At 49.8% G+C, this 26,553-nt stretch overlaps 1 protein-coding gene across 13 annotated transcripts in view; it reads right to left on the bottom strand.

The window, feature by feature from the left end:
* Positions 1–26,553, bottom strand: part of Megf11 (multiple EGF like domains 11) — a 322,995-nt gene that overhangs the window by 20,259 nt on the left and 276,183 nt on the right. For all 13 annotated transcript variants that reach the window (XR_004945398.1, XR_004945399.1, XR_004945400.1 and 10 more), the window contains 5 exons: positions 11,960–12,080; positions 10,899–11,062; positions 9,840–9,942; positions 3,942–4,088; positions 3,445–3,579 (listed from right to left, as the gene is read on the bottom strand). Coding sequence is in view for 10 of the 13 variants with exons in the window: in XM_036191919.1 (XP_036047812.1) it covers positions 3,445–3,579; positions 3,942–4,088; positions 9,840–9,942; positions 10,899–11,062; positions 11,960–12,080 (670 nt within the window). In the remaining 3 variants the exon portion in view is untranslated. The remainder of the gene's footprint in view (positions 1–3,444; positions 3,580–3,941; positions 4,089–9,839; positions 9,943–10,898; positions 11,063–11,959; positions 12,081–26,553) is intronic.

Genomic DNA, 26,553 nt, shown 5'->3' with positions numbered 1-26,553 from the left:
GCCCTAGTGTCCCCAGCAGCCTGCTTCTGGGTCTTTTCGGTTTTAGTACATAAGCAAAACAGTGTATATCATTTTCAAGTCACCTGTTTGGGGTTTTTATTGTATTTTATCTGAACCCAGTCCTGGCTGGTCCACCCATCTCTCTTCTGGGTGGCCAAGGTCCCTATTTGAGGCTTCAAGGAGCGTCTTCCTTGAACTCTCTCCACTTACTGAGACTTAACGGCGGGTCTCAGGCCAAGCCTGAGTGCTGCCCCTTCTGGAGCCCCCTACAGTGTCTGGGGAGACAGCAGGCACTCAAGCCACCAGGGTCAAGCATCACCCCTCTCCCATCTCTCCCCCAGATCCTCTGGCCTAAGCTCTGCAAGGGCGGGGAATGTGGTCTCGTTTCCTATGGTATGTGACTGCCCACTGAACACTGAGGAAGGAGGTCTTAGAAGTCACAACATTCCGGAAGGCTCTGCTACTAGGTGCCTGTGAAGGCAAGAGGACATCGGATCCCTTGGAGGTAAAGTTAGAGGCACCTGTATGCTGCCTGACATGGGTGCTGGAAAGTGAACTCAGATCCTCTGCAAGAACAGCTAGCTAGCCTTCTTACCCACTGAGCCATGTCTTCAGCCCCCATGAATTAGGTACTGATTCCTTGGAGGAGAGTGGCTTCCTTTGGCTCAGGTCTCAAACAAGGGATGCCATCTCCTCCCTTCCACTGCTCTGCCTCCCATTACCAGCCCTTCCCCAGCCCAACTGTGGCCACAGGGTAGCCAGAATATACATGTAGTCTCTACCTCTGCAAACATGGCTAGTGGCTGGGCAGATGATGAAGGCAGGTGGACCCAAATCTGCCTGAGGCTTTGGGTGTGGGTCCTAGATTTGTTACACATTTACATGCACCAGAAACTGATCAAAACATTTCACAAATACTAACTCATTTACTCACAAATAATTCACTAATTCATAAATACTAGTTCACTTAATCTTGGTAATGTCTTCATCACTGGTTCCTTGACACATAGGTAGAGGTTAAACTATCCAAGATTACACAACACAGAAGTTCTCTTTCTTCGCAGAGGACATTTTAACAAAGCCCTTCACGTCCCACCCCACCCTCTGGATCTGTTTCCTTATTAGGATGGAACAAGGGCCCCCAGTCAATGGCCTCAGGCCTCGGTTAGTAGCTATAGGGAGGCTGGCTGATCAGGGGCTCTGTTCTTCCCTTCACAGGCAGGTCTCTGTCGCCTGTTTGCTGCTCAGAAGCCGCCCTCAGCTTCCCAAACTGCCTGTTGCCCTGCCTCCTCTCTGTCTCTGGGAAATGCTTTATTCTGAGGATCCAGTTTGAGCCCCATCATCCTGAAAGGTTGCTTCCTTGCACCCCACTGTTGGCTGAGGCAAAGGACTGTCCACCAGCTTGGTGGGGAGCAGGGTGCTGGAGTTGATCCACCAGCTTTCATCCCACAACTAAACTGCTCTAACAAGGCAGTCTTCTCTTTGAAGTCTTCCCCTATACAAGGCGGACAAATTCACCCGCAGAGCCGCTAATGTGATCGGTCTAATGCATTAATTGCAAGACTTCTTAGCTGAATCAAGAGTTAGGCATGGGAAGGGGAGGAGAGGCTGGTGAAAAGAAAACATTGGGTTATATTTAATCTATGTTTAGTGATTCTGGGGAAGCACTGTCCATAATTTGTAACTCACTGGAAAGCCAGTCATTAGAAAGTGTCAGTTCAATTTTTTACAAGGTTTGAGACTTAACCAGGGCAGTTGCCATTAATAGCAAACTCCATTAGATCTATATATGGAAAATACTCATTAGACCAGCGGGCAATAAATCAGACGACATGGGCTGCGAGGGTTCCTGCTTGGGCTTCATAGCTCCTCATTTAGCCCGGGCCCGGTTCTATTGACAGCTAGGTCTCCTATGTTTAATAAATAAACCTCAGCTTGTCAGGTGGTGATTAAACCATCCTACGAGGGCTACAAGCAAATGAAACTGTCACATATGTTTCTCATGACCTCAACACATCATGGAGTCAAACTTCTATTCATGCATATTAAAAATAGCCCAGCTCACTGGTGATGATGTATCGAAAGAATGGTTTCCCCTGAGGTAGTAAGCTCTTCGTCAAGAGACGTATTAAAGCACAGGCCAAGTGAGATTCTTGCCTAGGTGACTTTGAAGTTGCCTTTAGCTCTAAGTTCCCATTATTCTCAAGTGTCTTCACTCTCCCTGACTTTAGTGTAAATTCTACAAGCTAGTTTTTAAGCAAAGCCGTGTCCTAAGCCATGCTGTGTCTTCCATTTATTCCCTGTTGCTCTATCCTAGCATGCCCAGGTTCTGTTATCCACCCTGCACACTAAAGTCCAGCCAAATCCTTCAGAATCCCTGGACCCTTTCCGACTGTCACACTGCCCTGGGCTTCAGGAGCCACCCGTGGAGCAGTGGATGGTAGATGCTGGGGCCAGCTCTTATCATCCCTTGGTGGCTAATGTGGGGTTTTTTTTGATAATGGTATTGACATTTGCCATAGCAGAAATGTTTATGTCATAGAACCCTGTAAATGCTGCAAGGCAGGTGCCTGCCCCCAGAAAACTAGCTAGCTGGGGGAGCATGCTACAGTGAAGTTTGTTGTCCCTTCAGTACCACCTGTACAGTACGCTGGAACCCTGGAGTTGATGTTGGGGAAGAGTCTGGGGTTGAGCTGAGAGGTGAGTGGGGCCAGGGATGACCTGATGGGAGACTGGGCCATGGCCATTTCTGTGGCCCGCAGAGCCTCTGCCTTCACTACTTGGCATTCTACACAGCCCTAGTTCAGCCACTCTGGATGTACCAATGCTCATTTCATGTTCCCACCTGTTATTGTTTGCTTGTTATGTATTTTGAGACAGGGTCTCATGTAGCCCAGGTTAGGCCCCTGCTCTCTGTGTAGCTAAGGATGACCTTGAACTTCTCCAACCTTCTGCCTCTTCCTTCCTGAGTGCCGGGTTTATGGAGATATGACAGCACACCCAGTTTATGTAGCACTGGAGATGGAACCCAAGGCCACATACACTCTTGGCAAGCACACTACCAACTCAACGACCTTCTCAGGCCTGGTTTTGGTTTTATGAGACAGGCTCTTGTTAAGTAGCCCAGGCTGGCCTTGAACATGATGTAATCCTCCCATCTCAGTCTCCGAAGTTCTGGGATTATATGAGTATGTACTACCACACTCATTTTCCCACCCTTGTCTCTAGCAGGATATTGGAGTGTGCATTTGTTTCTGCCACTTGCTAGCCGTGAGACCATAGACATGACATTTAACACCTGTGAGCCTGTCCCCTTCAACAGCACAGCAACTTACTTCACATGCGTGCTGCTCCGTTCCCAACAGTGTAGGAAGAGACCCCTAGACCCTCCCTTCTCTCTGCCCCTTTGCTCCCTGCCCTGGCCTCTCCACCAGTTGAAGGTACCTTGGTTGCACAAGGCTCCGGAGAATCCTGGCAGGCATTCACAGATGCCACTGACATGGTGGCAGGGCCCACTGCTGTGCACGCAGAGGGGACAAGACTGGGCGCAGCCGTGGCCGTAGAACCCTGGTGGGCAGACTGAGGGTGTCAGAGAGAGATGGTGGTCAGAAGCTTGTAGGGAGGAGTGGCCTAGACACCTCTGGTTCCCCCATCTCAGTGAAGAGAGGCTCCTTGAAAATGGGGAGTCTGGGGTACCCATACCTGGAGGTCCATACCTTTCAAGAGAGGAACTGTGGGCTACTCCTGATTCTACTGAGAGGCTGGGCCCTGAACTTGGGGGCAGAGCAGCCAGTATAGGGGAAGAAGGCACACGATGGAGGGAGAAGAGGGGCCTGCCTGGCTCCCATTGGCCAGCCTTCCACAGGCCAGCACTACTTCTGACTGGGAGGGGCTGAGTGGATGGGAAGTCAGAAGGCCCTGGGGTGGGGGCCTAGCCTTACTTCTCTGACATAAGGGTCCTCGGAAGCCAGGGGCACACTCGCAGCTCCCATCTTCTGGGGAACAGGAACCTCCATTCTCACAGCTGCAGGACACTGAACAGTTGGGACCCCAGCGACCTGGAGGGCATGTGCTGTCACAGCGGATGCCTGTGGACCAGACACAGGGCACAACAGTGGGAAGGGGTGAGGCAGGAGGAAGATGGAGAGAAACCCAGGGGAGGTGGGGCCAGTGGGGAGGGCTTCTGAGAGGAGGCGATGCCCTTCCAGAGTCCTCAAAGACAAAAGGAACTGACCAGGCAATGGCAATCATAGGAGCAGAAAGCAAGAGGCAAAAGAAGGTAGTATAGCTTGGAATCAACACAGCACAGTGGCAGGCTTGATGAGCCCAGCAAGAGAGGAGATGGCGGCACCAGATAAAGAAGGCTGCCTCCACCTTCACAGTGGAGTGGGCGGGCATCAAGCACATGTTGGGACAGTGAGAAGGTTCGTCTCAGCTAAAGGTCCTTGGTGCAAAAGCCTGGGGACCTGAGTTCCATTTCTGAAATCCACGTAAAAATGGAAGGAGAGAACTGACCTAGAGTTGTCCTCTGACCTCCACTGTGGCACACACAACCCCACTCTATCATACACACACATTCATTCATGATCTCTATCAAGTTTATTTTTAATTTAAAAAGAGATACAAGGTCAGCCTCAGCTATGTAGAAAGTTCAAGGCCATCCAGGGCTACATGAGACCCTTTCTCAAAAGAAAATATGTGTACATATATACACACATATTTTATATCACATATATATATGTCTATAAAAGAAGCCCAAAATGCTAGCTATGCCCAAGACATGCTGATAAATGACCCTCGATCTGACAAACAGCAGCCTATGGGGAAATGGATGGAATATCTCAATAAGAGAGGGGCAAGATCTACAGTCCCTCTGAGCTCAAAGAATATTTGAGCTGGGCTGACTTCAGCCTGGAGGCTAAGAATGAATTTTAAAAAGCTAGGGTGGGGATTCCTTCCAGGCAGAGTGGCATTCGGACATGCGTGTGCTAGGTGATTAGACCAGGCCCAGGAGACCAGCCAGTCTTTGGAAAGTAAGCTTCAGAGGTTCCAGGGAGCACAGGATTAGTTGAAAAGTCATGTCTGACTTGTTCTAAGGACAGGGGCTTCGAGAAAGAGCAAGAGGAGGGAAGACAACCCAGCGAACAGCCAAGTCTTAGTGAAGGAGAGCAGCGGGACCAATTTGGAGGAAAGAAATTCTGCAGGCCCACCTGCGGGAGAGGGAGGGAACCTGGTGAGCCGGCCTGGGTGGGGGCCAGGGAGGGGTGCTGCTGGCCTCCTCACCCACTGCTGGGGATGACCTCTCTTCTTGGGCCCTGTCTTGTGTCCTGACCTGGCTGGGGGTTGTGGGGGGACTTCAGGGGTCACTCCCTGGGAAAGGGTAGTAGCTTCTCCCCAGGGAGAGCTTGCCCAGTTGAGAATGTGGCAGGTGTGTAATCTCCCCGACTCTCTTGCTGACAGTCTCTCCTGTGGAGTTTCAGGGGGTTGGGAGGCAAACCAGGGAATGAGGGGGGGCACTGATTATAGATTGACTGGAGCTTGGGAAGGGGGATCAAGATGCATTTTTTTTTCCAGAGCTGAGGACCGAACCCAGGGCCTTGTGCTTGCTAGGCAAGAGCTCTACCACTAAGCTAAATTCCCCAACCCCAAGATGCTTTTTTTTTTTTTCCTTCGAGACAGGGTTTCTCTGTAGCTTGGAGGCTGTCCTGGAACTCGCTTTGTAGACCAGGCTGGCCTCGAACTCACAGAGATCCACCTGCCTCTGCCTCCCGAGTGCTGGTATTACAGGCATGTACCACCACGCCCAGCCCAAGATGCTTTTTAAAAATTGTGGGACCTCTTTTAGTTTCCTTTTTGTGGGTTTGGTTGACCCTCTGCATCCATGAGAGAAACCAATATCCAAGTATTATCCTCTAATCTATGCAGCATCCTGTATACTTTCATGTAGTTCAGGACGGGGTCAAGGATGACCTTGAAGTTCTGATGTTCCTGTCTCCACCTCCCCAGTACTAACTAGTATTGCATCACCATGCCTGGTTTTGTGCAGTGCCGGGAATGGAACCCAGGGCTCTGTGCATGCCAGGTGAGCATTCTACCAACCAAGTTACAGCCTCTCCCACATCCTTTATGTCATGTGGAGACAACTTATAATACAGAATCCAGTGCGGGGCTGCAGAGATGGCTCCAAGGTTAAAAGCACCCAGGTGTAATTGCTGATATCCACATGATGGCTCACAACCATCTGTAACTTGCTCCAGTTCAGAAACTGGAGACTAGATTCCATGGAACAAACTGACTAGTCATGTGGATGAGCTCTGATCTGATTGGAGACCCTGTCTCAGAGAATAAGGTGGAAGAGAAATTGGGGTGATTCCTGACATCAACCCCAGGCCTCTGTGTGCATATGCACACACATGCATTCTCCACACATATGTGTCCACACATGCATACATGTATATTTCATAGGCATAATCATCTTCTCATTCTGGAAATGTTCTCACTCTGGAAAATGAAAACAAACTCCAAAGTCCTCTCTCTTCCTACCTGGAGGAGGCATTCCCCAACTTTTGTTTTCAGGAGCCTTTCTCCATGTACTAACGGTACAGTGAAGAACCCATACTCAAAGCCAGCAGTCACCTAGCAGCAAGCTCTTCTCTGGGGTCCAGGGGTCCAAACATCTGGACCTACCTGTTACAGCTGTTTTATATACCTGGCTCCTACCTGCCCTGCCAGGAATAAGAAGAGGAGGGAAATGGCCTCCTGAAATTTATCCCTGATGACCTAGTTCTCCTTACAAGTAGGGGCATCTTTGTAATACTGAAGATTGAGAAGTTCAAAGTCATCCTTAGTTACACAGCAAGTTTGAGCCAACCTGGGCTACATGAGCTCCTGTCTCAAAAGCACACAAACAAATGACTTACCTACTAAGTCAATGCCCTCTCCCAAAACTATGACCTGGGCTTCCCCTCCTGTTGACACTAATATCCTGATACCTCCTTAGCTCTAGTATAAGCCAGAGCAGATAATCTCTAAGCTCTCCATATGTGATCACAGGATGACTTTTTAAAATGGACTTCAGGAAGCATTTCTGTGAGTACCTATTACTCACAAGGCAAGACAAATAAGATACGATAGAAACGGTCATGAGAGCACAGAGTATAAGCCCAAGACAGACTGGGAGGTGGACAGAGTTTTCTGGGGAGGAAGGGAGCCCCAGTTTCTGCCCCTCACCTTCCCTATCTTTCCTGGCCTTCTGCATGACACACCTCAGGACATCCATCTCCTGTTTGAGAAACTGCAGGACCACCTTTGGAGAAATGGGCTTTGAAGCCAGTGGAGGCCTTGCTGAGACTGTCCATCAAAGCCAGATTTGTAAGCATCGCCGTTAAACTGGATGTCATTAAAATCAGATCAGCTCTATCAAAATTAGGGCACTGAAAATTTCAAGTAGCTCTCCACTTGGCTGTAGCTGACAGTGTAGGGGGACAATGTGAAGGCTGGAGCCTTGGTCCACACTGAGGGGTAGCTGGCAGGGCAGGGGACCCTCAACCTGACATGCTATAGAGGAATGTCCTTGGCCTTTGGCTGCCGGAATAAAGGTGGGTAGAATCCAGCAGAGTGAATATCGAGAATTTCCACAGCTGGAAAGCAGTGGGATCATCAGCCAGTGGTCACTGACATGTGCACTGCTACTGAAAGCTTCCTGCACTGTGGTTTATGTCACTGGCCACTGTATGCCAGGTGCTGAGCATCTAACAGTACCCTTCACTGAAATTTCAAAATGGCCCCAAGGTTGCTTGTGAGGATTCCAGTTGTCTATGCTTTATCAGTAGAGACTTTAAGGCTATGTAAAGTAGAGGACTTGCCAGAGTTACAAGCCCAGGCAATCTGGCTGGGTTCTGTTCTTAGCAACCTAGTTTAATTTTCTCAGCATGTAGCAGACCATAGGTATGGGGTGAGTAAAGCTGATGCCTTCCTAGGGCTGCTACATAAATAGTAGTCACTCAAGTCAGAGTCCAAGGTCTAGTGTGGTGAGTGTTACAGAGGAAGGACTTGGGTCACCAGAATTCATAAATGGGCTCTTTAGTCCCAGGCAGGTAATCGTAGACAACCTCCCACTCGAAATCTGGCGTAGGAGAGTTATCAGGACTAGAGGTGTGACCCACTGCCACAGCACTTGCCCAGATCTTTACATGAAGAAGAGAAAGGGGATTTACTGTGTAAGATGAAGAGCTATCAAGAGAGGGGAAGAGGACAGGTGCAGAGAAATCAGGACAGTGGTCAGGGCATGGTGGTGCTTGCCTCTAAACCAATCCTAGCACTTGGAAGGCTGAGGAAGGAGATGATGCACGTAGTTCAAGGCCAGACTGGGCTAAATAAATAGTAAGTTCCAGGCTTGACTGTGGTGATATTGTGTTCTCCAAAATATTGTACACCCTAATAAACTTATCTGGGGTCAGAGAACAGAACAGCCACTAGATACAGAGGCTAGAAAATGGTGGCACTCATGCCTTTAATCCTAGCCTTCTGGAAGCAGAGATCCATCTGGATCTCTGTGAGTTTAAAGCCACACTGGAAACAGCCAGGCATGGTGACTCACACCTTTAATCCCAAAAAGTGAGGCTTTAATCCCAGGAAGTAAGTGCAGAAAACAGAAAGGTATATAAGGCATGAAAACCAGGAACTAGGCTGGTTAAGCTTTTTTTTTTTTTTTAATAAGATTTATTTGTTTAATATGTATACAGAGGAGGGCGCCAGATCTCATAACAGATGGTTGTGAGCCACCATGTGGTTGCTGGGAATTGAACTCAGGACCTCTGGAAGAACAGTCAGTGCTCTTAACCTCTGAGCCATCTCTCCAGCCCCACTGGCTAAAGCTTTTAGGCTTTTGAGCAACACAGTTCAGCTGAGAGGCATCCAGTCTGAGGAAATAGGATCAGCTGAGGAATTGGCGAGGCGGTGGCTGTGGCTTGTTCTGCTTCTCTGATCTTCCAGCATTCACCCCAATACTTGGCTACAGGTTTGTTTTTATTAGTAAGACCCTTTAGGATTCATTCTACACTTGACACAGCAACACAATGAGATCCATCTTTAATAAAATAAAGTTTACTTTGGCCCAGGTATGGAATGACTGAGTGCTGGAAATAGGGCAGAAAAGAGGAGCTGGGCAGACCCACATCACAGGGGGTGGGACCTTATGACAAGAATTCTGGATTTTTTTTTTTTGTTGTTGTTGTTATTTTTTTTTCCAAGACAAAGTTTTATGTAGCCCAGGCTAACCTTAAACTTGGCTATGTGGCGAAGGATGACCTTGAACTTCTGATCCTCCTGCCTCTCTCTCCAGAGTGCTGAGACTACATGTGTGCACCACTGTATCTGGCCAGTATCTTAGATTTAACATCAGTTCCATCAAGCCACAGAAGTGAGAGACTGATTTATAGGTTCCCTCTGCTCACTATATGCAGAATGTATTCACCTGGGCAGGATGGACGGCATGAGACCAACCAGGAGGTGAAGGTAGGTCAGATGAGAGATGGGGACTCATAGTATCAATGGGCTGGAGAGAAGCAGCAGGGTTTGCCCTATGTGAGATAGATATAAGGATTGAGATTCTGAAGTGCCATGTTCTCTATACACAGGCTGAGCACCTGTCAGCCTTGAAATGTGTTGTCCTGAAGACAAAGCCTCAACATTGTGTGTTTTTAATAAATATCTCTGTACTGGGCTGAAAGGGAACAGGTGGAGGGGAGGAAGAAATTGATAGATGAATAGTCATGAGGAGAGAGGGAAAACAAAGAGCCTGGCTTCACAGGCCCTGGCAATGGCAGGGCAGAGGTTACCTGTCCATCCTGCCAGGCAGCAGCAGTGGCCTGTGACAGGATCACAGCCATCGGCGTGACTGCAATCACAACGCTCGCTACAGTTCGGCCCAAACGTGCCATCCTGTGGGGAAGAGGCAGAGAAAACTGATCATCCCTAGGCTCCTAGAGGTTCACCCTCTTCCATCAGCTCTTCAGGGATCCAGAGATGGGACTAGGGCACAGCCGTGATGCTTTGTGACTGGGGACCAACGGGGCTGTGAAAAAGTCACTCCAAATGATCATCTGGCTGTATTAACAGGAACAGGAGCAGCCTCCAGGTGGTCATTCAAATTATAGATTAAAATACACTTTGTTGTTGACAGGCATGGCGGAGGGAGGCAGGGATCGCCTGTAATCCCAGTAGTTGGGAGGTGAAGGCAAGATTGCCGTGAGCTCAAGAGATCCTGTCTCACAAAACAAACCACACTTTGTGGATTCTGACACGACTATCCCACCTGTGGAATGAGGAGCGCCTACTCTCGTCACTGGGGAAGGAAACATGCTCATAAGGTCTCAAGTGCCCACTCTGCCCTGTTCTCTTAGTTCTTACACCAACATCTGGAACGGCTTCAGCCGGTCTCACTTTAAAAATGGGAAGCAGCTGGAGAAACACACTCAAGGAGGAAGGGATCAGCCCCATGCTCAGTCTCCTGTCCGTTGGTCTAGCAGCCCAAGGCTCAGTGCTTGAGTTGGGGTTGCTGCTCAAAGGCTTGGCCCCATGCCCCATCCCTAGCGGTAACCAGACCGCAACTCAACTACCACCCAGAAATGGCCTTTCTGCTGCTTTAGGGGAGGACTGAGAGTACCTTGGGGGGGGGAGGGTGGATTCTGTAGCTTCCGGTCAGTCTGCTTCCCAAGAGCAGCACTGGGAAAAGCATTGAAGTCTGAGTGGCCATTTTATAGATAGGACGGTTAAGGCCCAGAGTAGGTAGAGGCCACACAGAGGTTAATACTTCCTGACTCAGAACTCTTCTCTAGGGACTGTGTCGCCTCCCCACCCCCAGGGAGAAGGCACGAGGGACCATGGTGGGTACTCACTGGGCAGGGCAGTTCACAGGAGTCCCCCAGCCAGCCTGGGGTACAGGCGCAGGAGCCATCAGAGGGGCTGCAGGCTGCCCCATTGGCACAGACACAAGTCTCATTGCAGTTCAGGCCCCACGTCCCACTGGGACATGGCAGGGAACAGTCCGGGCCCTGCCACCCTGGGGAGAGGGCAAAAGGTATCACTTAGCCATGCCCAGCATGACTTTCTGCCCGTTTCCCCAGCTCCTCGGGCAACATCCCTGTCACCACAGTTGCCTAGATCTCCGTCCCTGACACAGTGTTTACACCATTTATGCTGCCTGGAAATGGGCCCACTGGACCAGGGGACTGGCCTTTGGGATGCCCCCCTCACCCAGGCCATGGGTGGGGTTCAGCAGCATATCTCCATTCTGAAGTCTGACACTGTTTCTGCCTCCAGGACCAAAGCTCTCCCTCCTCTGTTTCCTCAAGCAGAAGGCTACCCCTGAGGACTGCAGACCCCTGCTTCCCAGCTGCTACCTCCAAGTGGGATTCCTGAGGGAGATCTGACCCCAAGACTAGAACAGAAAGGAGCCAGGTGCACCCTTTTCTCTCCCTGTCTTGGGCTGGACCTTCCTTAGTTATTTCAGAGAGCACTTCTTTAGCCCAGGCTAATCCAGAACTACAATTTCTCCTACTTCTGCATCCCAAGTGCTGGGATTACAGGTGTCTACCAGCATACCCAGCGTGGGCCAGGCCTTTGACAGTGGTTGTGTCTCTATGGACCACTAGCACCTCCACAGAATCCTTCTACCTTCCACCAGCTAAGTCATACAGGCTCAGGGAACTCAGTCTCCCCATTCTGTCCCTGCAGCCCACGTGGCCCACCTTCTCTCCATGCTCTCAGCAATTCCAAACCCAGAAGGAGACTCTCCTACACTCCTAGTCTCCTGGTTCCAGCTCTGGCTCTCCTTGGCTGTAATCTGACCTGCACAAACTCTTTGAACCTGAGTGGTGACGGGGCTTGAGCAGTCACACCGGAGCCCCTCAGCTGTGGGCACACCTGAGCCTGAAGATGGAGCTGGAGGGAGACTTACCCTCTTGGCAGGTGCAGAAACCATCCACAGGGGAACAGGTGCCGCCATTGCTACAGCTACATACAGACGAGCAGTTGGGACCGTAGGTCCCGGCAGTGCAGGGAACCGCACACACCTCTCCCTGCACAAAGAGGGCCTGGGTGTGAGATGCGATGTTCCCAGGCTGGGTGGCTGTGTAGGTAGTGCAGTGTGCTCCCAGTGCCCATGCTCTCATTCCCAGCACCTAGTCTCTTCTTTGAGACAGGGTCTCACTGCGTAGCCAGAGCTGCACTCAAGCTCACAGAGACCTGCTTGCTTCTGCCCGAGAGTTGGGGGTGTGTGTGTGTGTGCGTGTGTGTGTGTGTGTGTGTGTGTGTGTGTGTGTGTGTGTTAAAAGCATGAACCACCATGTCTGGCCCCTTCTGTTATTGGCAAAAGTAACTTTGCAGATGTGACAGAGGACCTCGAGACAGAGACACTAAGGTACTTGGATCATGGAGGTGGGCCTAATATCAGAGTCCTTAAATCAAGTGATTAGAGAGACACGTACCCTAATTCCTCCCACAAACAACGAAGGTGATAGCCTCTAGGCTGAGCTTTATACAGCCAGCAAGAGCATGGAGACCTTGGTCGACAGTCACAGGACCAGATCCAGCCGGCAACCGGAAATGAACAAGCAGGAAACTGATCCTCCCCTAGAGCCCCCAGGAGGTACTGCTGGCTCTATGGTTTTAGTTGGAGGCAGGTGCTTGAACTGAAGAGAAGACCATGCTGGTTGAGGCCAACACACAGGTGGGAATTCCCGGCAGCTGCAGCGATTCTCTCCAGTTGGGGGAGGGTCCCAGCCTCCACACCAGAGCCCTAGCTAGGGTGGGCAAAGTCCCTGGGAATGTGACCCCAGGAGTCTGTCTGCATTAGGTCTCAGCAACACAGCTTGTAACCTGGTACCTCCTATCTGCTGAACTGTGGGGGAGTATGGGGGTTGGGAGTCAGAAGGGTGGGGATGGGAGGTGACAGGGTCTCTTGTATTACAGGCTGGCCTCCGACTCTGTGTAGCTGAGGATGACCTTGAACCTTTGATCCTTCTGCCTCCACCTGCAGCTTGCTGAGATTACGGGCCAGAGCCAAGTGAGATTTCAGTCTGAGATTACGGGCCAGAGCCATGTGAGATTTCAGTCTGAGATTACAGGCCAGAGCCATGTGAGATTTCAGTCTGAGATTACAGGCCAGAGCCATGTGAGATTTCAGTCTGTTTTAATTCTCACCAGCACGGTGCACAGAGAGAGGCAGCCTGTCCCCATTTGTTGGTGCCTTAGCGAAGTCAGATGGTACTGACGGTGGCTTTAGTGCTCTCTGGGGATCACATGCAGTCTCCTTTTATTCCCACCACACAAGCTCTTGCTTCCTATTCTTCCCACGACCCAGCAAAGGCAGTTACATGAGAAAGCCAGGTCACGGAGCCCAAGGTAGCTGGGGTCTCTTTGCTCCCAGGCTGGCTCCTTGACCATGTCACAGGGTGCTGTGAACCAGCCTCTCTGGGGGCCCTGCTGGGACATGAGGATACAGATCTCAGACAACCCTGAAGTGGGGTCAGGAAAGGTGACCAGGCAGGCACAAGGTAACCAAAGAGGCTGCCACTGCAAAGATGGCCTCCCCCAGCTGTCAGGAAGCTCGGGATGAAAGCGCCCAGAGTTACCTGGGAGGAGGGATCTTTGCCAGTCATGAGCTATCTGCTGTCCAAGGATGGCGTGACTTCTAAGAGAGCTGGCTGTCTTTTTTGTTTTTTATTTTTTTCGTTTTTCGAGACAGGGTTTCTGTGTAGCTTTGCGCCTTTCCTGGATCTCCCTCTGTAGACCAGGCTGGCCTCGAACTTCCAAAGATCCAACTCCTGCCTCCCGAGTACTGGGATTAAAGGCATGTGCCACCACCGCCCAGCGAGAGCTGGCTGTCTTTAAGGCCAAATTCTAAAACAGAGCACCACAGAGGGCCACTGATTTCTAGCTCCAGGCTAGAATGAGTGCCTCAGCTTCAGGGGTGGATGTGGGTGGAGCCTCAGAGGGGGATGTGGGTGGTACAGCCAAGGGTACTGGCAGTGATGGTAGCTCCTGGGGTGGGGGAGGTGAAAGATCAAGGTACAGGGCAGAGGCTGGGAGTGAGGACCTCTGAGTCTTGTGGGCAATGAAGGCTGCCCAGGATACAGCTTGATGTGGGCAAGACAACATAGTGGCCCAGGCTGGGGGTATTCCAGGAGTGAACAACTGTAAGGGGGCCTGAAGACAGTTGGAGGTACAGCTCATTTGGTAAGAGTGTTTACCTGGCATTCATTAGGCCCAGGGTTCTGTCCCCAGCACTGCATAAAGTGGGCATAGTGGTTCATACCTGGAATCCCAGGGAGATGGAGTCAGAAGGATCAGAAGTTCAAGGTCATCCTTAACTACATAGTGAGTTCAAGGCCAGCCTGGGCCACTTGAGACACTGTCTCTAAATCTGTAATAGCCCCCACACCTTAGCACAACTGACTCCGTGATGGAAGTGCCATTCAAGCTGTAAAACTCAGTACGAAGACAGCACCACCTGCCAAAACTAAAACAAAGGCCTAACCCATCAAAGCCCATAGTTCTGGGAAAGTCTCTCAATGTTCTAACCTTGATTTGTGGTTTCTTGGTTCTGCTCTGGCTAACTGTTCTTGTTAACTGAAGTATGTCAACCCAGAACATGGTTTTTGTGATTAAAAGCTCACCCTGAGGAAGGCCTGGTGCTACCCTGGGATCACAAATACTCAGAGTAGTTGTTGGCTGGATAATAAAGGCTTTCTGTTGGCTTAAACCCATGTCTGAGCAGTCTTTTCTGGTGGATACCCACAACATTTAAAAAAAAAATGAAACAAAACAAAGAAAATCTATGGAAGGGGCCGGAGAGATAGCTTAGTAGGAAAACATGCTTGCAGCTCTTCCAAAGGACTTGAGTTCTGTTCCCAGCATCCACACCGAACACCTCAAACCAACTGTAACTTCAGCACTAAGGGATCTAATGAGCTCTTCTGGTCTCTGCAGTACCTGTACACATGTGGCATACACACAGATATACATATACACATAAATAAAAAATTTTTTTTCAAGACAGGTTTCTCTGTGTAACCCTGTCTATCCTGGAACTCACTCTGTAGATCAGGCTAGTCTCGAATTCAGAGATCTGCATGCCTCTGCCTCCCAAGTGCTGGGATTAAAGGCATGTGCCTGGCAATAAAAATATTTTTAAGACCTTTAATTAAAAAATAATAATAATGAGGGATGGGGTATGGCTCAGTGGCAGAACATTTGCCTAGCAAGTGCAAGGCAAATTTGATCCCATCAGTTTGATCCCCTCCCCCAGTTCCACAAAATAAATAAAATAAGTAAGCCTTAGATAAACCTTGCTATTTGTGGAAAGATATAACATCTAAAAAGAATATGACAAGAGCCTGAGAGATGGTTCCAGGTTAAGAGCACAGGCTGTTCTTCCAGAGGACCCACTTTTGGTTCTCAGCACCCACATGGCAGCTGACAACCACCTGTAACTTCAGTTCCAGGGAATCTGACACCTGATCTGGCCTCAGTGGACACCAGGCACACAGATATACATTCAGGCAACACCCAGACACAGAAAAATAATAAAATAAAAATGAAAGACAATGACAAGCCCCTCAGGATTTAAGCAGGAGGAAATGGGGAAGGACAGATCCACTTCTCACCAACTCAACAATGCCAGGCTGGCCACAGAAGTGTGTTTTCTCAGAGAGCAGAAACCTAACTCTGAGGCCTTTTCCTGTCAGCCCCGTGAGCTTGCCTGCTCATTCCCCCTTCTCACCTCTTTAACTAGCATACACCAAGTACATAGTCTTAGGGGCTGGGAAGACCATTTTCTGCAAGGCCACCCTATGCCAAGCAATGTTCCAAATACTTTCATTTGTCCCTGAGAGGGGGGAAAAAAAGGAGAATCTGGGCCTGGTAGCACAAGCCTGTAATCCCAGCTACTCAGGAGGCTGAGGTGGGAAGATGATAAAATCAAGGCCAACCTGGACAACTTAGTAAGACCCTGTCTCAAAGCAAAAAGTAAAAAAGGTGTGTGTGTATGCGTGTGCGTGTGTATGTTAGAGAGCTTGTATGGTATGCACAGGGTCTCCAGTTCAATCCTCAGTACTCAGAGAAAGGAAAGAAAAAGACAGCGTAGGAGGCCATGGTGCCAAGTGTGTAATTCTGCTCTGGCTGTCCACTGGCTTTCAGCATGCTTTGCCATCTACCACTGTTAGTAAATTCAGTTGCCTGACCTTCACAGTTCAACAAGCCCCAGTGCAAGTTCCCCTCCAGCTGGCTTCTGGTTCCCTAGACTCCAGCCTATGAGCTGTGGGTCAGCTGGTTCTGCAGCTGATTGGCAGCCTCTGGTGACAGGCATTTGCTGTAAGCCAATGCTTAGCCTTCTTGGTGAGGCTATGTAGGGTAGTCCCTGGCCTGGCTCAACTGATACCTCCTTAGCTACCAAGAGTCACTAACAAGCCTTAATCTTGCTAATATGGGTTGTGTCTAAAGCTAGGCAGTTGGTCCCATGTTTCCATGAGCTTGTGTAGCAAAGTTTACTTCCATGTTATTTGCCTCTGATAGATCTGTTTTTCTACTTTGAAGAATCAGTTTGATTATATTCAAAGCTAAACCATCAGTGTTTGGAACTCTGCCAAGACATGATCCTAGATACATGTATTTTGACCCAGGTGGACTGTGGGTACACATTGGCTTGCACTGTGGGCAGAACCAGACAGCCTTGGCTCTGTCCCCATGCTTCTTGCTCAGGCCAGCAATTCTATGAATGTTTGCTATGGGGCCAGTGTAGAGCCATGTTCTAGGCTCCAGGGACACAGGATGATCGGGGCCCAGCCTCTGCCTATGTTTTTATATTATCAGCCTTTAATCTTGTCCAGGGCTCCTCAGGAAAACAAATCTCTGGTCTCCTTCACTGAAGAACAAACTGCAAATTTGACACCAACCTGGCCTATATAGCAAGCTCCTAAAAGGAGGAAAAGAGGAAGGAGGAAACATCGAGGGCCCATGAAGAAAGATGGGGCACCTCATCTCAGTCTGTTTGAAGTGTCTCACCAGCTGAGAGTCAAGAGTTCCATCACAAGTTACAAAACTTGCTGTGAAGATGACCTACACAGAGTCTCCCTTCTACACGGACATTATATAGTTTTTCCGCTACACGGGCATTGCACAGTCTCCTTTACATGTACCTGCATACCCTTCCTTTTTCATGAACATTTCAAATAAGGATGCTCCCATAGTATAAGACACACTTGAGGGCTGCAGCATGATCTTGGAGTTTAGATGTACTCTTTCAGCTGGAAGCCTGTAATGTCCCTGTTGTGGACACAGTGTGGTCCCTCTGCTTTCTGACTGCCAAGCCAGCCTTTCCCACTGTGATGGGCTGTATCCATCAACAACTAATGAATTATCCTTTGATAAGTAGGAGAAAGAAAGCCCAAGAGAATGACAGAAGAGACCCATGTTTTTAGCACCTCTACTTTCCTGCTGACCACACAAAATTTGTTTTCTGTAATATAGAGCGAGTTAGAAATAACCATGCAGTTCTCCAAAGCAAACTGACATACACTGAAACTTTCTAAATCTCACAAGCGAGACTACCTCATTTATGGGGAAAGCATATCTTAACATCCTTGTGATCTAGTAGAATACCAACTCCTTCCATCCTTTGGCCCATGTTTTTATATTATCGGCCTGCATCCTGTCTAGCACTCTTCAGGAGAACTCTATGGTCTCATTCACTGAAGAACAAAACCCAACAAACTACCACCACCACCACCAATAAAAACCCCAAATTTCTTAAAACCCTTTGAACAATGGCACTTCAGAAGTCACCCAAACTGTATATATGACTACAAAGATGCTGAGGGGAGCTTTCTCTTAAGAAACCCACCCCCAGGGGATGTCTGAGCAGCTAAAAGCACTCACTATGCAAACCTAGCTGAGTTTGATCCTGGAACCCACGTGAGTGTGCAAGGAGAGAAGCAACTCTACAGAGTTGTCCTCTGACCTCCACACATGTGCTTCCGTACGTGTGCAACTGCACTCCTACATACACAACAGCAATAATGAATAAAAATGAATTACAGAACACTTTCTGAGAACTGCATCCCCACATGTGAGCGTGCACTGTCCTCTTAGGGTCCTGCAGCTATCCTGGCAGGAATGATGGTATTTTAAGGAGACAATGTGTCCTCCCTTTGGCCATCAGAATGTTTGTTGATGGGATTTTGTTAATGAGAAATTGGAATTTCCCCAGGAATCTCATGCTGAGAGAAGGAAAAGGCTGAGGCTTGGTGCTGGCCAGGAAGAGAACTTGTCTTCCAGGAGGAAATCTCACACAGCTCTGACGATGCAACTGCCCATGGGAGAGGCTGGAGCCCAGATGATGATGGGGGGAGCCCACACCTTGACCATGACTGCTTAGTTATGTATGCCTCTAGCCTTCTAACGTGAACCCCATGTCAAAACCCCAGGATGGACAAGGTGGTGAGAATGGGGTGTCACTGGGCTTCTTGTGGCCATATGACCCCTTGAATACACCTCCTCTTATGATTTCCATCTCTCTGTTTGATTGGCCCACTGAGGATAGGTGACAGGGACAAGCTGCTTGAACTACCAGGGCCCACACTCTGACCCTGACAACTCCATAATGGTCCTTTGTCTCTCTCCCCTTTGGTGTACATGCTTAATCGACACTAAATCCCTTTCCAAAATAAGCTCCATCTCCACCTAACACTGACAAGCCCTGAAATTCTCTGCTGTGGTCAAGAATCCCATGCTCCCTGGAGTTGAGGTCTCTGGGAGAACTCCTCACTCATGTCGCTGTGGGTGACATAAGGCTGCCCCTGCTAGCTGACTCTCCCTGTCTGTTTACACAGTGCATTCACCGCCTAAGAACCATAGGGCATCAAAGGATGTGCCCATGTGTTCTGCTGTTCTGTCTCTTTAACACACGAGCACTTCTGGGAAGGAGAAGCCTCTATCTACAGGATCTTGTCCCTGGCTCCCACAGAGGGCTGCTCACCAGGACTCCTCATTCTGCTATAAAAGGAGGCTGTGGACTTCCTCCTCTCCTTCCTCCTCTCCCTGCATTATTAGAGATGCAGAGTGGACTAACACCCTGAACCCAATCTAAGAGAGCTACTGGTGGCGTGGAAACCTCATTGCTGCCCCCGAAAGAACGAAGCCTCTCCTGCCTCCCTCCCTGTATGAGTCAGCCAAGCAGGCCTAGCCCCTGGTGCCTAATGACTTATATGTTCTATGAAATGTGATTCAAATGCTGCTGATTGACTTTTTTCTCCCTCACAATATGCTGCTTTGTAGTTTGGCTCTGTTTGGGAAAATTAATCAACAGCTGGGCCTCTTATGCTGAAAATCTCTTCTCCTCGAAATGGTCAAGAGGTTAATGAGTGTTTTTGGACATCGAAGGAGAGAGAGGACGGAAGGGGTTTGCTCCTCCCTAATATGAAGGAGGAAATTGTGAAAGTTCATCTCTGGGTCCCCTTAAATAAACTCAGTGGGTGGGAGGCAGTATAAATGGGGTGGGACTGGATTCTTTACATGCAGGCTAAGGAGGCTTGTACACCCACTTGCCTATCAGAGCTCAGCAGAGGGGCCCCAGGAAACAGCAACCAGAGAAACTGCCCTGGCCCACATGGACTTTTTCTTTTTCCATTTTTCATGTATGTATGTGATGTGCATGTGTGTGGTGCATGCATGTATGTGCACAGGCATGTGGAAGCCAGAGGTTGTCAGGAATCATCTCCTATCACTCTTCCACATTATTCACTGAGGCAGGGGCTCTCTCAAACCTGGAGCTCACAGATACAGCTGGTCTTTTTTGCTAGCCGGCTTCCTCTGGGGACGGAATCACAGGAGGGCTGTCATGCCCACCTGGCATTTCTCCACATGTATTTTTGCTGGAGGAGGAGATGGGATAATTCTAGAAAGGCAGACCATGGACTTTCAGGCAGGGTTCATGGGTTGCAGTGAGACCCAAGCTGTGACCTGCAGTCCCTTTCAGCTCCCAGGTTCTTTAATCTGCTGTTCCTTCCCCCTTGCAGACAAGGCCCCTTTCCTGTGGTACTCACTACAGCGGCAATGGAATTATCATTTGGAATTCCAGTGATCTCTCATTTGCTAGTAGGAACGTGAGGGTGAAGGCTGAGTAGGAATTGTTTGGCCCTGCTAACCTCACTCCAGCCCAGTGCCTCAGCTGAAGTCTGTGGTCAGTCCGTGTACACTGACTTAATACAGACATTTAAGATATTGGTGTGTGGGGGGCAGGTTAAATCAGTGTCTCAGGTAGTCCAGACTGTCTTTCAATTCTCTCTGTAGTTCAGGCTAGCCTGGAATTTCTGACTCTCCAGCCTTCAGTTTCTGTGGTGCTGAGGATGGAACTGAGGGCTTTATGCATGCTAGGCAAGCATTCTGTCAACTGAGGTATAGTCTCAGCCAGGGAGTATTTTTTTAACCACTGCTATGTGTCAGATACAAGAGCAGGAAGTGCTCCGTGCTGATGGTTACTGGTGCTGATGGTGCTGCTCACTCGGGATGCCTTCAGCATCTCTATCACACCTCCCTGGCCCTTGCTTGAGTGGGAGGGTTTTATGCAGTAGCTTGCTCCCTATTCCTGGCTTCTCCCTCACCCTGCTCCCTGGCTGAGCCCTGTCCTGAGCTCTTGTGCTGTGCTTGAGCAGCAGGGGCTGCTTCTAGCTACAGAAGGTCCATCTCGGCATCAATTACAGTCATCTGAGCCGGAGTGAGGCTTCCCTTCAAGGCTGGGTCTGAGTCTTCCTGGGCAAACACTGATTGTAACCATCTTCCAAGCTTTCATCATGAGTGGTTTATCTCAAACACTGGCATCTCAGAGCAAGGCATGTAGTCCAGTTGGTAGAGTGCTTGCCTAGCATGCCTAACATATACCTAGTACCACCTAAACTGAGCATGGTGGCACATACCTGTAATCCCAGAACATGACAGGTAGAGACAAGAGAACCGGGACTTCAAAGTTATCCTTAGCTACATAGTGAGTTCAAGGACAGCCTGGACTACTTGAGACCCTGTCTCAAACAATAACAACAACAACAGCAGCAGCAGCAGCAGACCCTTGGCATTTTTAGATAGCAAAAAGACTTGTCTCTAAATGTCTGAGAATGGCCCTACTGGGTATTGGGAGACCTTTCTAGGTACTGAGAATGGGTATAGGTGGACTGTGAAGGGAGCAGGGATGGAAAGAGGTGATCGTGGAAGGGACATGGCTGGTTATACCTCTCCTTTCAGATACTCTGAGGACTGTTTTTAGTAAAAGAGTGTGTGTGTGTGTGTGTGTGTGTGTGTGTGTGTGTGTGTGTGCATTTATACTGCCAATAACTGTCAGTTATTGGACTAATACAGGACTAATACACATGTGCACTCCATGCCTCAGATAAACATAGATATCATCTGAGGTGGGGAGAAAGCTAGGGATACAACCTAAGCCTACTGTTTCAGGATCCTGGTTCATGTAGACGTGGGAACAACTGGTGTGTGGCCCGTGAACTGTGTTGGGACTATGCACTAAGCTGTCATATGCATGACAGGTGTCTGGGCTTGACCTGCTGTAGGGACCTGGGTGTGGTTTCAGGCCACAGGCAAGAGAGGTGCCTATGAGGAAGCTGGGGTGCAGGACTGGGCACCAAGCCCAAGGAGGCTGGGGTGGAGGAAGATACTTCTGAGCCTGGTGGGACCTTTCAAGCTGTTTGTCTATCTGCAGAGGGTGATGGGAACACCAGAGACAAGGGCTGGAAGTATTCAGTATGGAAGACCTTGAGAAGGATGGCTGCGCCTCAGTCCCCAGTGGTGCCTGATTTGACAGTGTTCGGTCTCTTCCTCCTTGGGTCCCTATGACCCACTCACCCGTGTGGATGCAGGGAAAGGGCCGAGTTTCCCTACACTGCCTCAAGTTTGCAGACTACTTGCCTCACCATCTACCACCCCATGGTCATGAACGAGGGAGGCTCAAAGAGGACCCTGCCTTAGCCACCCAGCAGAGAGGGACCTATTCTACTCTGTCCTGCTGAAGACAGGTGAAGGGCAATGAGCCCAGCATCGATTGAGTGCCTACAGAATGTGACACTTATCCAGCACCAACTGTATGCTGGAGCTGCTCTGTCGTTACCTCCTTGCATGTAGGAATGAGGTCAAGGCCAGCTCTGTGTTGTCATATCCCTGCTCTAGGCTGCAGTGGCTTTTTTTTTTTTTTTTTTTTTTTTGGTCTGGTGCATTAAACTCAGGTCCCCACCCAGGCCTTAGGGCCCAGACACTTGAGCTCACACTGTCTCTCACTTTTCCCACGCCCCTGCCCACCTGTGTCCCAGGGCCTGATGTTCTGGGAGCCCCCGAGATACCTTCCCTGGGCTGGGTTCAGGGAATTACACCCTCTCCCTTAGGACTTCGTTTCATCAAACAGGGTCTCACTTTGTATCCCAGGCTGGCCTTGAACCTTCCTGCAATCCTCCTGCCTCAGCCTCTTGAGTGCTTGGACTACAATGTACCTCTTCCCCAACCAGGTTGTTCCACCCTCCGTTTTCTTATTTATTCATTGCCCTTTCCTGTGACATCTTTCATTCTCCAGGCATAGCCAAACCTGGTAGGAACCTCTTCCCCTCCCGCACTGTGTAATTCCTCTTACAAATGGGATTACTAGTGGTCACCGCTGGGGAGAGAAGCGGCTTGGGGCCAGGCTGGAGATGCAGTTCACAGTCACAACTGGTTCTTCTGTGTCACATACCACAGACCCGGTGGGTTTTGCCGGCTCGGCCTGCGTCCCGCCCCATCCCCCGTGGGTCCCCTATCCTTCCTAATCGCTGTCACTGCTGAGCATCACACCAGCCTCAGGGATGACAGATTGGTAGGAGAGGAAGATAAGACCTAGAAGGATGAAGTGACTTGAGCCACGTCTAAGAGTTGCAGAACCGGGGCTGGAGCCCAACGAGACTCCGGGCTGGTCCTGTCCTTGGCACTGGCTGGAGGGGAGCCTAGCTGTGGAGCCCCGAGCCCGGGGTCCTAGCCCCTCACCCTCCATGTACCCACGGTTGTGTGGTCTTGGACAGGTGTACTCTGCAAGTCGGTTTTCCCATCTGGGAGACTTAGTGGCACCTGACCTACCTCCCAAGGAAGGAAGAGGTGGGAGGCCACTTCACTCCAAGGGAGACATCAAGCTGTCACTTGTCCTTCCCCCTGTTAATGGCTTAGGAAGATCTCTAGCCAATTAGAACTCTCCATTACAGCCCTCTCTTCTTCGGGCACTGTGGACTCAAGGCTAAAGCAGGTTCTGGGTTCAAACAGTGTCAAGCTCAGCTACCATGTACTGGGGAAGGTCGCCTTGCCTCCCTGAACATCAGTCTGTTCTGCAAAAGTGGGGGTCCTCGAAACCCCCATCTGAAGGTTTGTGTCGAGCGAGAGGAACACAGTACTGGGTTGGCTGTGCTCGGCACTCATGGTGCGTGCCCCTCTTCACCCCAGTCATGCATTTCAGACTGTCCAGTGAGGTTCTGGACACCCTCGAGAATCTGAAGGTCAGACCCAGGTCTTGGATCCTGGCCAGCAAGAGTCTCAGCTATACAAGTGACTTAGGCAAAAAGAAATGTGGGTATGTTGGAAGCATGAGTGCCTGGGACCTACCCTGACACCTCTAGCTGCCTGCAGAGCCGGCGCCAGGCCACCCCCAAATGATGAGGGCACTGAGAAGGGCAGCGGGAGCTCCACAGGAAAAGGGTGGCGTGGACTAGGAAGAGAAGACTCAGCAGTTTTCCCTAATGAAGCCGCAAACCACAGAGTCCCAGAGGGGGAAGCTAGCCTGAGCCTCAGTGACACAAAGCCAATTCCCTCTACTTTGCTCTGTGGATTAATTGCCAACATGATTTAACTTCCTCGTACACACCACCCCGCGTCTTCACCACTATCCCTCCTGCCCAGGGGAAAACAAGCTCTCGACAGGCAGGTGAAAGAGGCAAGAAAGAGCATTAGCTGGAGTTCTCACCTCTGCTCCACCCCAGCTCTGCCGCGTTTTGCAATGTGACCAGAGGCAAGTCACTAGCCCCTCTCTGACCTCAGCTTCTTCCCCCACAGCATGTCCTTCTGGCTCTGCTCTTGAGAGAGAGTTCCCAGACCCCCTCGACAAGCTCTGGGCTGCCACTCACTCTGTGTCCTTGTGCCTGCATGGCTGTCCTTCTTAACCCATTGTTCAGAAAGGAATCTGGGGCTCTAAGGCTGAGCACATGGCTGTAGATGCTGAGGGATGGACAGTGCTTCCAGCACAGACCCATCTGATCACAAGTCCTTGCCTGTGTTCAGGCCCTTTTACTTAAACCCTGCATAGTCCCATGATGCATTTTAACAAGCATTCATTGAGCATCTACTACATGTCAGGTTTTGTTCTAAGCACTGCATACATTTTATACTAGCTAATCCTAAGAATCACATTAGAACAGACTAGAAATGTTCCCTGTGTTACAGATGGATTGTTATTGTTTAAAGCCCAGCCTAACTTTGAACTTTCTATGTGGCTGAGGATGACTGTGAATTCCTGATCCTCCTGCATTTACCTTTTAAGTGCTGAGATTACAAGCATGCGTCACCTTGCCAAGTTTGTGTGGTGCTAGGAATCGAACCCAGGGCTTTGTGCTTGGTAGGTAAGTACTTTACTGACTGAGCTGTGTGCTCAGCCCCATCTCATAGATGAAAAATTGAATTAAAAAAAAAAAAGCCAGCAAATGGTACAAAGGCACTTGCCATGCAAGCCTGTGACCTGGAACCTTCAGTGGAAGGAGAGAACCACCTCCTGAAAGTTATCCTACACACACACACACACACACACACACACACACACACACGCACGCACGCACGCACGCACACACACACACACACACACACACACACACCTATCTCTGTGGCATGCACATGCCCCCCCCTAAGAATAATGATAAATAAAAAAGAAAAAATCCAAGCCTAGAGACACTCAAGTAACTCTACTAAGGCCACATAGCAGGAGGCAGCAGTCCTACAGTTTGAGTGAGTGTGAGTGAGTGTGAGTGTGAGTGAGTGTGTGTGTGTGTGTGTGTGTGTCCATATTTTTGGTAATTGTAAAAGCTTTGCACAGTCTTGCTTACAAGCCACAGCAGCTAGAGGGTGAATTTGTATGCCGAGTACTGCATCAGGAAAAAATCTTTTATGACAATCATCGGGACGGTAGTCCGTGATGGGGGCGGGGCAGGGAACGAGAAGCTGCTTTTCTGCTCTTAGGATTAGAGTTGATGGAACAGAGTCTGATGAGCAATGAAACAATTAATTAAAACAGGAAATGCACAGGTGTGCTGTGTGTGTCACCCGGCTGTCATTACCATCCTGCGCTCTCTCCTGGCCACACCTCCCCTCACACCAAAGTTCCAGCTCAGGAGCCACCCAGAAGGCTCTATGCATCCAGCCCGCTGAGGGAAGCCGAAGAGGGATGTCTTTAAAGGACACCCAGAAACCTTGCGTGGAGAAAATTCAATTGCTGCCCCACTGATCTGTAACTCTCGCCCCCTCCTGCCTTCCCTAGCCCAAGCAGCTGAGCTTTGCATGTGACCTATGGACAGAGAGGAGACGGCTGAGAAAAATGCAGGAAGGAGTTGGTTCATTTGGGTGATGGAGTGCCCGCTCCCCTCGCCAGCATGCGGGGCTCAATAATGGCAGACAGGGCTTCAAAAAATTGCAGCATGAATAGATGAGCCCTTTAAGGTAATAGAAATGCTGTCATCCTAGGGAGAAATATGGGCCCAGAGTCCTGCGGGAGGGGACACTGGGTCCTTCTGCCCTGCCTGCTGAGCTTTCTGTCCCCATTATAACCAGAACTAAAAGAAGGCATCAGGCTGAGGGATGGTCAGCCTTATCTCCTGGCCCCTGAAGGTTCCATGCAGGGAGGAGACTACAAGAAGGGACTGGGAAATCAAGGCATTGCAGCCTGGCTGTGACCTCCCAGCCTGCTCCCCGCAGGCACTGTCGGAACAGCAATTAGTTCTAGACCCAAGTGTGCAGGAGGCTCCATCAGGCAGTGCCTTAATAAAAGAGAGGTGGGGTGGGCAGCAGAGACATGCGCACGGCTGAGAAATTAGACGCGTTTCCCTCGGTGCTGAGAAAGCCTATTGTCCTTTCTGAGGACATAGCTGCCCTATGGCTTCCACCCTGGAGGAAGCTGCAGTTAAGGGTTCCCTTCTTCTCATCTCATCTGCATCTGCATCCCAGACAGGCTCTCAGGCCTCTGCAGGTGGGCATCAGTAGCATCAACTGACATCAGTGGCATCAACCTTTTAATCACGGCCGTCAGGGCTGACACTTGTTGAAAGATGACTAATACACTCTTTGCATGCACCAATTAGCTTGATCAGCATACTAATCATTGGGATTTATGGTCATTTCCTTTTCACATATCATAAAACAGGCACAGAGAGACGGTGTCCTGTCTGAGGTTACACAGCTATAAAAAGCAGTGATGCTGGTATCTAAAGGCAGGGTGTCTGG

The sequence above is a fragment of the Onychomys torridus genome, chromosome 7 (assembly GCF_903995425.1).
Source record: "Onychomys torridus chromosome 7, mOncTor1.1, whole genome shotgun sequence".
In the NCBI taxonomy this organism is placed as follows: Eukaryota; Metazoa; Chordata; class Mammalia; order Rodentia; family Cricetidae; genus Onychomys; species Onychomys torridus.
The sequence above is the reverse complement of the archived record's forward strand: the minus strand, read 5'-3'. Positions and strand labels throughout refer to the sequence as shown.